A 13,669-nucleotide genomic window follows, 5' to 3' on the forward strand; every position below is an offset into this window, starting at 1 on the left:
ACCAGCAGCTTACTGGCTTGCCTTATACCACTTTGGCATGGGCATGAAGAATATTTTACGCATTTTGGGATTGCTCTGAAACTTCCCCACTGGGGATTTATGAACTCCTTCCTAGAACCCAAACTTGTTTACAGCGTCTTTGGGATGCACATTGGTTTTGTCAGTAAAGAATCAAATCCCAAAGAGCACATTCCAAGAAAATATTCATTTTGTTTGGTTTTGCTGAAAACTCATTCCAATGAAATTATAGTGCTCAGCACAAAATGAGGGCTTGGTTTTTCATGAAAAGATATTTTGTCCAAAGTACGAGGTACTTAATAAGACGTTACTTGTATACGTTTTCATTTTGAGCTCTTTAATCAGAGGTCAATGCACTTCCTGTAAAGGGCTATAAAGATTTGGGGCTTCATATGTCCTATGGTCTCTGTTATAACTACTCAACCTTGCAGCTGTAGCATGAAAACAATCACAGACACCAGGTAAACAAGTGAGTGTGGCAGTTTTCAAATAAAATTTTATTTATAAACGAGGCTGAGGGCCAGATTTGGCCCGCAGGTTGTACTTCACCAACTTCTGTTTTAAATTATTGTCAAGGTTCCAAAGACTATTCTATGTTCAGCTTAAAAATAATATACTCCAAACTTAAAACATTCAAAATGAGGATCATATTAACGTGAGCAGTTACACTAATCTGAGTAGCTTGAAGAAACTACGGCTTTCTTTGTCATGATAAGTGAAAATTACACACAGTGAACTAATAAATATTTAAATCTAAGCAAATCAATGCATATTTCAATTTTTCCTCAATTAGTTTTATTTCATTAAAAAAATTTTTTTAAGATTTTTTTTTTTTGATGTGCACCATTTTTAAAGTCTTTATTGAATTTGTTACAATATTGCCTCTATTTCACGTTTTGGTTTTTTGGCCCTGGCATGTGGGATCTTAGCTCCCTGCCCAGGGATTGAACCCGTACCCCCTGCATTGGAAGGCAGTCTTAACCACTGGACTGCCAGGGAAGTCCCTCAATTACTTAGTTTTAAAATACAGTGCTCATGCATTTTAGAGAAAGAGAAATACACAGAGAAATAATGCAATTTTCCAACCACATGCCTTAACAAGTAGGGATGCCTTTCCTTCGGGATGTTACTCAGAATTGAAGTTTTGCAATTATTTTGGAGGTTTGTAAATTCAAATACATCAAGCTGCAGAAATTGAGACTTCATAAACCAGGGTATATCATTTTGGGGTGATTTAGTTGTGTTTCTAACAGTTCTGTCCTTCGCAATCACACAAACATACTTTATACCTCCTTCATAAAAGGAAGATTTGAGCTGTATTCCAAATTCAAATTATATGTAGAAATATATACGGCCACCTAATTTAAACAATTATAGAAGGCCTATGGAACAGCTAAACTAGGATTCTGTAAATGAACTTACACTTATCCACATATATAAAATCTTTCTTTTCTTTTCTCCTCAGTTCAGAGAACGAGGGTTCTTCCCGTTCCTTCTTAGAATCCACCCTGTCACTTCTGCAATGATATTCTCTCCCATACTCTTCATCTTGCTCCATCAATTAACTGCACATTTTCTTCTTCATGGCTACTTCCCTTCAACCTCTAACCATGACCAAGTCACTGTTTTTCTTAAGCCAAAAAAGCAAAGCAGAAGTTCTTTCAATTGTCGTCTCCTACTGTTGACCTCTCTCAAACTTCTCACCTAAACCTTTAGGTCGAGAACATGATACGAACTGTTTCTAATCCCACACAGCCCCGAGCATCAACGTCACGTCACCTGTTGCTAGCTGGCTCCTGGCTTAACCATTCTACTGAATGTTTGCACTAGAGCCTGGGCACTTATTTGTTTGACTTCTTCAGCGGGTGCTGTTTGTTACTTTGTCCTTATCCAATTCCTTTTCTCTGAGTTCTACGATACCACATCCCCATCTGCACCATCTCTACTTCCTCAAGCTATACTACTCTAGTGGTACTTACCGTTTGCGTACTTTACACCAGTTACTTAATTTTATCTCTGTAATGCACATCATAATACTAACCACTGCAGAGAAATGTTGTAAGTTTTAAAAAAGTTACTACACATGAAGCACTTAGCACAGTACAGGGCACACAGTAAGCACTAAATGAATGTTACCTACAATGATGACTTGTTTCCCTAACGATTTTACTCTTCAACTTTTAGCGTTTTTTCTTCTCCTATTTTTTCCTGATATGTGCGTTTTCCCCTTGCTTCTAGCTTTAGCTCACAATGCTTCTTATTTACCCCAAGCCTCCAAGGCAGGCTATGGCAGTTAGAGGCACCACTGCAGTGTAACTAAGGGCCTAGGGTTAAAACCAGAATATCTGGCTCAAATTCACAAGCTATGTGATATTATGCAAGTAACTCCATCTCTGTGCTTCAGTTTCTTTATCTATAAAGTGGGGACAATAATTCTATCTATTTCATAAGGCTGTTGCAATGATTAAAAGTAGTACTATAGGTAACATTCATAGGACAGTGCCTGGCACACAGTAAGCCATATTTAAGTATAGATGCTTGCTGTATTATTCTTACTTTTATTATCTCCATGAATTTAACGCCTCTTTGCGAATGTCTCTCACACATCTCTTGCCATTCCAAAGCTTTCCTTTGGGCTTTATATTCCAGGCATGCATATACCAGAAGGACAGCTCTGTCCGCATGCTTTACTGGAGCCCCAATTCAATATGGCCCAAATCAAACTCTTCCTCTTCTCCCTGTATTCTTGGAATCACATCACTGCACCATCAACCACACAAACACCCAAACCGGGAACATATGAATCACTTCTGATCATTTCTCTTTTATCTCAAATATCAAATGCACTCAATGTTATCTCATAAAAATTAAAATCTGTCTTCTCCCTTCCTACAAGCACTGTTTAGTTTGATCAAAACTCTTTCATTTGACCATTGAAATACCTTCTTAAATGGTCTCCTTGTCAGCTTGCCTATCCTCCAAGTTGGTAAGCCAGTTTCTAGAGTAATGTGTCTAAACAGTTTGTCTAAGGCATTCTCATTGGCTTATAGATAAAGTGAAATGGTTCATTTTTGCACCCTCATGTCCTCCACAGATCTACAATGACCGTATTGTTTGTCATCTCCAGCACATATGATTACACCACTCTTTCCGCTAGTTGGCTTCTATTTACCCATTAAAACACAGCTCAAATGTCACCTCTGCCTTGGATTTTTTCCTAAGTGTCCATAGTGCCACGTCCACAGCTGACCTGTCGGTTGAGACAATTTTCTTTTCCCATGGTTTCACACTACGTTGTAATGAACACAATATATTATAACTATCTGTTCACATTACTGTATACACTGTAAGCCTATAGGCTTCAACAAGGCTAAGGCTATGATTTTTTCATCACCTATTAAGGTAGGCTCTGAATGAATATTTATTGAATTCAAAACACTAATTTTAGACACTTGGGGAGGAGAACAGAAGGTTGAAAATGCTTTCCAGTTGAGATATTAAATATATTAAACAGCCTTCACAATTTTCAATAATACTGAAGAATATATGTGAAGCACTTGTTCTTATGTGTATGAGGTGGTCACTTGCCCATCCTTTGACTTCGTAGGTGAAGGGCACACTGACAGTTAATGTTGTGCCATTGAACATGATGATGCATGTCCCTAACATCCCGGCTTCCACCTTTATCTCCACACCCACATGCTACAGTCTTGATACAATAACCAAAGTCATCTTTTGAAAACCGAATTTTGACCATGTCATAGCTCTCCTGTAAACTACCCAATGGCTTTCTATTTAATTCAGAGCAAAAACTAAAGCCCTTTATAAGGGCCTACAAATCCCTGCATGAGCTGGCCCTTTAACTCACTTTTTGACTCAGTTTATTAGTTTCCCCATTGCTCTGTCTCCTCCAGCCATGTGGCCCTCCACTCTGATGTTCTTCTAATATATCAGGTGCCCTCCTGATGAAGCAGGGCCTTTGCACCTGCTGTTCTCACTGTCCAGAAAGCCATTATCCAACACTGTTACGTGGCCTATTACCTCACCTCTGTCGAGTCATTTGCAAATGTCACTTTGTTGGTGAACTTCTTAGTAAGGCCTTCCATGACCACCCGTTTAATATTGCAACCTTTCCCTGCAAGTAATCTCTCTTGTATTTTTCTCCTTACCATCAACTGATACTTTAAAGAATGTTCTTACTTAGTCATATTATTATTATTGCTATCTTTCTCTGTTCTCCAGAGTACAAGTGTTACGAAAGTAGGACATAATAGATGCTCACTAAATAAGTTTCAAATAAATGAATAAAGCGTTATTTTAGTTAAAACCCAAGAAAATGAGGTAGAGTGCCAACAAAGCTGAGGCAGCACGCTCCACTAAACTCTGATGGAAAAAAAAAATATATACATATGTATGTACATATATATACACACACACACATATATATATCTGACAACAGGAGCATTTTTCAGAAATCAAATTCCAGAACTTCTGCAGTGAACAGTTTTCCCTTTGCCCCATGCTTGTCCCAGAGCATGTGAGACTGTATTTAGAATTCTGATTTCAGAAGATGGAGTGAGTTAGTAGAAAGAACTAAGAGACCTGGATTTGAATCTGCCTCACTAGCTATGAGTAACCAGGAAAGTGATGAAACATTCTGTGTCTCAATGAGCTCATCTATAAATACATTTTTAAGAATAAAATGGTACATTTTATAAAACGCAGAGAGCAAATTCCTAGTTACTTGGCTGGTGAATAAATGTGAAGCAGCTCAGCTTGGGAGGCAGGAATACCTGAATTCAAACCTTGGGTCTGTAACTGACTTTATGAGCTCTACCTCTTTGAGTTTTAGTTTCTGCATTTGTAAGATGAGAATTCTTATGCCTAAGGTGCAGCTGTGAGATCCGAGAATAAGAAGGTAAGGCACCTACCCCAGTTCCTGTATACAGTAGATGCACATTAAAGAACCTCATCTCCCAAGTCCCTTCTATGAAGGCTTCTCCCCCAGGGTGTCAGAATCACAATGCACACCACAATTAACCAGGTCGTCAAGCCAAGGGAAAATGCTCCCTTATGAAGTCCTTATAAATTACTTATAAATTAGGCTTTCCATAAACATTTCTGGAATTAATAACATGTTACGTTTCATATTTATTATTTAAGGAAGCAAGAAACTATAAAGTGCATATTCGAGAGAACTGCAGTGATTCAGTTTAGAAACCAGATAACTGAATTCCTAAAAGCTTTCTAGAAATTCGGTTATGGAGCATTTCTACATATTAATTGGAGCAAAAACGTCATCCACCTGAATACATGATTTCTGGACAGCTCAGGAGAGTTGAGGGTGGATCTGTAAGTGGATTCCAGACTCAACAATAGCAGTTCAATAAAAGGATACGACAATCAAAACTTTTCAGAAAGGCTATGGGCTGACCGTGGCTTGTAGCGTCCAGGATGAGCCTTGACGGCCACTGTCAGGGATACTCTGAAAACGCATACCCACATGAGTTAAGAATTGGACTAGCTGAACTTAAACATCCTGTGCAACGGTCAAGATCTGATAATAAAATTATCTTGTATGTCTTATAGTAACTATAATAAATGCAAAAATGGTCCAAACTCTAAACGCTGAAAAAACTCTAAACAGACTCTAAAAAACTCCGAAAGAATACACACGTAAAGTCATTTTGCCCTGTGTACACAGCACGCACATTCAGCTTTTGACGAAGGCAGCAACTGTGTGTTTTGTTTTGTTTTAGATTGTGAATAACTCAATATATATTGTTATGTCTACAGAAATCAGGCACTACCTGATTATGATACCACTTGTCATGCATAGAGTAAACTCAAAATTTCCAGTACCAGTAAATATACCAGGGAAATTTGAATGTAGTTGAAAATAGGGACTAAAATTTGGGGAAAAAGAAGTAGATTATATTAATATGATAAAGAAACTTAAAATTGAACACTACTGGATGCAGCATGTCAAAATGATTTGGTAAAGTTTTCCAAATGAGGCAGATTACACTAAGTTCCAAATCAGAAACAGAACATACTGAGTGAAGAAAACTACTGATGAAAGAATTACTTCTCTGTCTTCTGAAGCCATTCAACTGGAAGAACTATAGAATATTCCCAGGTCCTCTCCTGCCAAGTCAGTTACAATGGAATTTAAAAACCAGTTTTATCTCAGATTTGTGCAATGGAAAATACTTCAGTACTAAATCAATAATTTATTTCAGTGCAATGTACTGTAACTTTTTTGGACACGTATTTATTGTTATGATGTCATGAAAATTTAGGAGAATTTTCCTCTCCTGATTGCCTTTCTATATTATCTCTAATAGTCTTTGTTAAGTTGAGGTATCATCTTCCTCTCTAATAGCTATCCCAGGAACATGGGATATAGAAATTTAGTCAGTTCCCAGAATGTACTTTATGATTCTCGACCAAAAACATGTTGGGTTTTTAGTTTCACAACAGGCTAGGGGAAAAAAAGGCATAAAATGTAATTGTGCTCTACATGTAGAATCAGTCATTTAAACTTCCGATGACAAAGGTTTCGTCTCCAGCGTTAAAATGAGGTACAGACTTTCCTGACTCACTATCTTATGAGTACCTATTAGCTGTCCTCTGTGTCCTAAGGCAGGCCTCTAGAATTTCTTCCCCTTATTCAACTTGTAACCCTCTCTTTACTAAGGACCATTTCCCCAGTATTCACCAAGTCTATCACCCTTTAATATAACCAAATTTTCTTCTATTTTCTATTTTTCTAATTCCATTTTTGTAAAAATTAAGTTCAACACCCACATCAACAATGCTTTATCTGCCTTCCCTAAGCTTTACATGCTTCACACCCTTGACCCCTCCCTACATAAAACCAGCTCCCTAGACCCGCATGCACCTATACAGTGTTTGCCACCAGCCTGTTCTGTATGTGTGCTTTAAATGCTGCCTAGTCTTCCATCAGTAAAAGCAGCCCAACTCGTTCCTCTCTCATTAGTTAGATAATTATAGAAATATAATCTCCACCACTAAACCTGCTTAGAAGGATAAAAGAGCTGATGCCTGTTTTTTGGACAACAGTGGAACCCGAGTTGATGTCTCACATATGATTTAATAGCTTTATCAACAACTGGTTTAATGTCGCTGCTACTGTTGTTTCAATTCTATTATCCATGTGTCTAAGATATATGTGATAATGGTGTTTAATTTCGCTATTTTTCTGAAACATTGCCTTGGGTGATACAATTTGAGACTATAATTTTACAACATGACACTAAAATCATGAAGCCGGAAAAAGCTCCTAAGTTAAAATCTAATTCTAGGTTCCAAATTTTATTTATACATACATACATAATTTATTTATATATGTCTATAAATGTCTATAGACATATGTCTATATATGTCTATAAAATTATATGTCTATAAATATATAGATTATATAAAAATCTACATGTATATGTATTTAAAAACCTTTATATATACATATACCTATACATATACACATATATATTTATATGTATATAAATCACACATAATAAAAAAAAAACCCACTTTTAAAATGACAGGTACAGCACAATAGACTGTTTAATTTTTAAGTACCCAAATAAAGCATCATCTATTTACTGAAGGCACACTGTATGCAAGACACCACGGTGTGAATGTGCAGCTATGAATTACCTCCTCTCTTCTTGTGTCGTGTCCTTTCTGCACAAACCAGATAACTTTTGCTTGTAAAGATCGCGGGGTACATTCCAGCAAAGTACTGTTGTTCTCTACGCCATAGGCCAATTGCTCCTCAGTCTTATCCAAAACATCCCCTATAACATAAATGTTAACATCAGCCTTGAGACTTTGATTTTACTGGTAAACAATATTTTTTAAAAGATTCTTTATTCAGACCCCTAGAGCAAAGTGAATAACTTTTATTACTCATTGTTAATTTCTATACAGGAGTTATTTAGGGAGAGTAGCACACCAAAATCTAGGCATTAAAAAGGCACAGCAGGCTATGGAGTGAGACAGAAAGAAGTAACTGGGAGTTTGGTTCTAAAGGATGTAACAGTCAGATAGGTAAGAAGGTGCATCAGTGTTAAATTCATGGAAAATCAGTGGCAACATCCACTGATAAAGCGGGCAAGGTAAGCACCAAACAATTAAGCAAGGCATAGAACTAAAATTCATGATTACAACCAAAAGTGGAAAGCAGAAATCAAGGAGATATGGCACTACACAAACAAAAGTGTGAGCGTTATCTTGACAATGGACTGCACTTATCCAGATACGGGGCTCCTGAAGGAAGACAAGAGTACGAAACTGAACTAAGGACTTTGTGAACCAGAGCTTCTTGATTATAATCTGTATTTTGGCCCAGAAAGGCTCTCACTGAACTTGAACTCAAATGGGCATAGAGGCAAGTATACCTAACTGCAGTTTCGAATAAAAGCAAGTGGATTTATTTTTTGTTGTTTTAACCAAGATCAAATTCAGTACTAGATCCCAGGATTTTTTTTTCTATGTCTGAGTCCTCCTTGCATTCAAAACTGACCCCTAAATTTCCCTAAAACTATAATGCCACCTTTCTCTAGCTAATATTCTCAGAGGCTTACATCTTGCGTCAAATCCAGAATCAGCCTGGGGTCTAGCAAACTGATCCCGGACCACAATCTCTGGATCTGTGTATAAATATCTCTGGCCTCCCAATCATGGTGCCCCTTCCCTCTGTTGCTTCCTGGTGAGCACAGCCTGTTCACCAACCACCATGATGGTGTAAAGAGTCAGGACGGTGGTTTTCCGTCTTGTCTGACTTCTTTACATTTGTCTACAGCTGAAATTTTCTCTCTTCCTTTACACGTTGGACCACCTACCACCTTTCATCAGAAACCCAGTGAAAGAGTCCAAGTTTTTCACTTTATTCTATCCAACGCTTAGTAGGTGACTTGATTCAAGTTAGATCACTCTTGATAAAATTACTGTAAGTTATAAAAACACGGTGAAGATATTCCCAGGGTTGAACTGGTGAAATAAATCCTGCAAATCACTGTGGCAACTGTCACCTAAAGTATGCAGCATTTTTGTTCTAGGAGTCCCCTTTTTGAATTCTAACAATAAAGCTTGGTGGGTAGGTAAAACGTTTTCCTAATTAGGAAAGATTATATATCAAATGCACAAAATCGTAACTACATGGAAAAACAGAATACTTTCAGGAACATTGTTCTAGTGTGTATCAATCACCAAGAAAACAAGGACCCTGTTTAAGAAGCTGACAGTTTATCTTCAGTGCACACTCTAAGAAACCCATGGCAATCGATTTTCTATGGATTACCGACAAACTGCTGTCCGAAGCACTGCTGAGCTGCATTTCCATGCCGAACATCTTGTCTGCGGAACCGCCTGAAAGTAAGTAAATGCATTTAGGAGATGTTCAGATTTCAATTTTCCAGACGCTAAAAGATAGCCAACCGCATTAAAGTTTCAAGTAGTATTCTGCTACTGAAAAAATTGATCAGTCATACAAAACCAGGATACAATCCAAGTTTCATAGTTTTCCGTATTTCCATTGAATGTTATTCAATGGATAAGATCTATAGAAAACTGTTTTTTAAATCATCACATGAGTTTGATTACAATTTAAGAAGGTTCTCTTTACATTTCGTTAAGAATTTAGTTAAACAAGAAGTCTTCTAGTTCAAAATGAGTGTCTTGGGTGGTAAAGAATGTGTTCAGAAAAAGACAATGGGATTTGAAGCAGACTACCTATTCGAGTAGAAATGCATAAAATTCCTATCTATATTAAAGTGCATTAAGTAAAGGTATTTGGATCTAAATGTTTTGTTCTACAGACGTCATGATCAATATGATTGCTAATAAAAATAAACTAATAATATACTCAATTTACTTTTATTCAGTTATAACATTTAGAAAGTATATGTCTCTATTGAATGTGATGGTGCATTTATCTGTTTAACAGGATGTCTTACATATAGTAGAACTCAAGAAATATTGTACTTCTCCTCAATTTGCCTCTAAAACGCAAATACGCTTCTAGTATATTTTCATGTTTTATAGTTCGCTTAGACATATAATTGACAAATGACAATATTCGTTATCCATGGAAAAAGAATTCCAGAATATATACCATGTTTCAAATTTGTAAGCACTGTTCTCAGGAATTAAACAATGGAAATTATCATTATTAGTACTGGGAAGCTAAAATCAAGATCTTCAGCATATTAATTCAGATTTGAGATAAAAACAGAAGTATTACAATAAAAGCAGAAAATACTACTTGCTTCTCTAAATCATGGCATATCTTCAAGACTGAGGGAAAACCAGAAGGCAAAACAGAAGTTTTACCCCAGAGGGAAATGGGTGAGACTTCCAGACTGATAAAGAGATGCTTTAACCATATGCGATGATAAAATTTGGAAAAGGGAACCAGATTCAAATCCCAATGCCACCACTCATGTGCTGCATGAACTTATTCATACCCCTTGCCTATCCTGGTTTTGTGTGTCTTCCTTCGTAAAATAAAATTGGGCTAACTGACCCCTAAATTCCAGTCTCAATTTTTTTTTTCATTCTAGTTTTTCCTCAAGTTCACCAAATAGTGATATTGGAATGTTATTTCAAGAGATGGAGTGCTTCCTCACACATGAGTTCAGATCCTAGTTAAGAACGCAATACTTAAACAACCATTTAAGTATTTCCCTATATTGAAAGCCAGGACAGAAGAATATTTCCAATCGATTTTTAGGATTATGATCTGTGTGCGAAAGCATGTTTAAAAAAAGATAGATTGTGGATTAGAAAACCTTACCTAAAGACCTGAGATTTTAGAAAGTTAAGATTAAAACTGCCACACGGATCATTCTACTGAGCTAAACTGAAAATAAACATTGACAGAAAAGTAAGGAGCAAAATTTTAAAGTTTTAGACCTCTATATTATTTTATACTAGTGTTAACATCTATTATACAACTGATAGCAGCTCTAGATGAGAATAAAAGGCTGCTGTTAATTCCTCACTTCATTGAGTATTGCTTTGGTATTGGGAATCCCAAGCCTGCTGAGGAATAATGAATAATGGAACAGGAATAAATCAGTGAAATGGGAAATAGGTTCCACTTTGCAGAAATGATATTGTACCATATTTATTATACAGATGATTTGAGAATAAAGGGAACTACAATCAGCTAAGACTAGATAAGCTTTGTGGATAGGTGTACACAAATTTTGTTTAAAATCACTGGAAACATGCATTTAAAAAGAAAGATATCACATTCTCCAACAAAGCTTCAGTTCACTTTATACTATCCTAAAATAGCTGTTCTTTACTTCAGCATTTAAAAAAGAGTGTATTAAAAGCAGGAGTTTTAGAAAGGTTAAGCAAAGTTGTCGTTTATTCTCCAAGTCGCATATTTTTCTTATATCTCTTGCCTCTTGGAAACTTTTAAAGAGAATGCTGGAAATAGACAGAATACAAGAGCAAGGGGGAAGAAAAAGACCTAGCTCTAGAAATTATAGTGTATTTTGGAAGACTATTTTAAACAAGTGGTTTGAATTGTGAATTAATGTTTTTCCTCTGTTGATTCATTTTCACTCCGTGAACAGAAGGGTATTTATTTTAATGACCAGTTTTCAATTTCTGCTGCTAGTCAGATCTGAAGCAAAAACGATCTGCTATAAAAGCAAACTATTTTCCCTTTATGTCCTGGAACTTATCCAAAAAGTTCTCCTCCAGGGGTGGGTGACGGTTCACAAGAGTGACGCTCCTGGAAGATCTGCATTACATGTCACTGAACTGAACTAATTCACTTATGAGTGTAGCTCCTGACTCCAGCATCTCAGTCCTTCCTGTCTATGATTTTGCCTATTCATTTAACTTTTTCTAAATAATTCTTTTTGTCCACCCTTTTAAATACTATCTTACAAACTTGTGCATGTACAATCTCACAAGATGTACTGTATACCAAGACATACTTAGCTATGGAAACTGCTCAGTTAAAATTCTTCATCACTCTTGCATGCCTAATATGAAACCTTGCTATTCGGAAGTATTTGATGCAAGGCTTGTAAACATATTGATTGCTGCTAAAAACAACAGGATAAATAATATTGTTACTTTTGGTAAAACTACCTTTCTGCCCTTAGATCCTACCACTTCACTCCTAACCTGTGGAACTACACGGCTTTCCCAGAACATTCTGTGCCTCTGTACAAACAATTAATTCTCTTTAGCTGGAATCTCCTTGTATCTCTACCTTCAAGACTGAGCTCAAAGGTTGGGTTCTTTTGAGAATTAAATAATGTGTTATGTGTATTGCACTTAGTCCAGTACCTTACACATACTAAGTGCTCAGTGGTGAGCTATCATCCTTATTTACGATTCCATTCTCCACTTCAGGTTCTGATTTCCTACAGACAGGGGGCCATGACTGCTTATTCATACCCCTTTAACACAGTACAGAAACTGGCTTAATGAGTGAATAAATCATAAAACAATATTTTCAATTAATAACATGGCAATATTCCTCAAGAATTGCTTTCAAATATCATTAAGCATTTGTACAAAATCAATTAACTCACTCAATTCTTTAATACAGTTAGTAAATTATTTAGTTCACAGATGTCCTCTCAAAGCATCTTTTGTTTTTTTTTGCGGTACGCGGGCCTCTCACCGTTGTGGCCTCTCCTGTTGCGGAGCACAGGCTCCGGACACGCAGGCTCAGCGGCCATGGCTCACGGGCCCAGCCGCTCCACGGCATGTGGGATCTTCCCAGACCAGGGCACGAACCCGTGTCCCCTGCATTGGCAGGCAGACTCTCAACCACTGCGCCACCAGGGAAGCTCCTCAAAGCATCTTTTTACTATCTGCTTAGTATATATTTAAACACTCATTGCAATGTTAACTTAGCTAAGGTCAAATTAACAAACATTTGAATTAGTGACTAAGTGTTTTTAAAAATGAGATTCTACTATACATGTAAACTTAGAAAAATAACAACTGTATTAAATTAGATTAAATTAGATTTTGAAAAAGGTTTAAAGAAAAGTAGCCCAAAGTGAAAGAGCAAGAGTAAATGAAATTAATAAAAGTTGCTTTTCAGTAGGGAAACTGTATATGAGTCTATATTTTTGCTTTACATTATCTTTAGTCACTTTATCAAGTGAAAAAGATAATTGCTTATTCTATAATAAAAATATTTTCCCTTATTTTTGTCCCCAAAGAATGCACAATTTCTTCTGACTTGAGTGAAGATCCTTATTCTTTAAAATACTTTCTGTACCTCAAGGTCTCCTGTTCAAAGAATCCCAGGATTTACCTTCTCTAACAAGTAGCAATGACCCCACTGAATTGTCGATATTAGAGTTTGGAGGGCTTTAAGTACCTTTCATTTGTGTTGAATTAAATCACACATTTCATTAATTATACAGGTCATGCATTTGCCTAGGAGTTAAAATATTCACTTTCAAAATGAAATAAATGAAGACCAGCTGGTCAGGAGGACACAGGGCAAATGCAGGATGTATTTTAGAATTTATTTATTTATTTTCCTTTTAAGTCTTTGAATTCCTCACGTGTGGGGTGGCTAGCCATTTCCACATTTTACGTTTATCTAAACTGGTTTCATGTCTTGCAGCAAAAG

General features: G+C 36.6%; 1 protein-coding gene across 1 annotated transcript in view; it reads right to left on the minus strand.

Moving 5' to 3' along the window:
- Positions 1–13,669, minus strand: part of SEMA3E (semaphorin 3E) — a 266,959-nt gene that overhangs the window by 12,088 nt on the left and 241,202 nt on the right. Inside the window, exons 15-16 of the mRNA XM_067746088.1 lie at positions 9,347–9,414; positions 7,702–7,841 (exon numbers count right to left, since the gene is read on the minus strand). Coding sequence (XP_067602189.1) covers positions 7,702–7,841; positions 9,347–9,414 — 208 coding nt within the window. The remainder of the gene's footprint in view (positions 1–7,701; positions 7,842–9,346; positions 9,415–13,669) is intronic.

This window comes from Pseudorca crassidens, chromosome 8, assembly GCF_039906515.1.
Source record: "Pseudorca crassidens isolate mPseCra1 chromosome 8, mPseCra1.hap1, whole genome shotgun sequence".
Lineage (NCBI taxonomy): Eukaryota > Metazoa > Chordata > Mammalia > Artiodactyla > Delphinidae > Pseudorca > Pseudorca crassidens.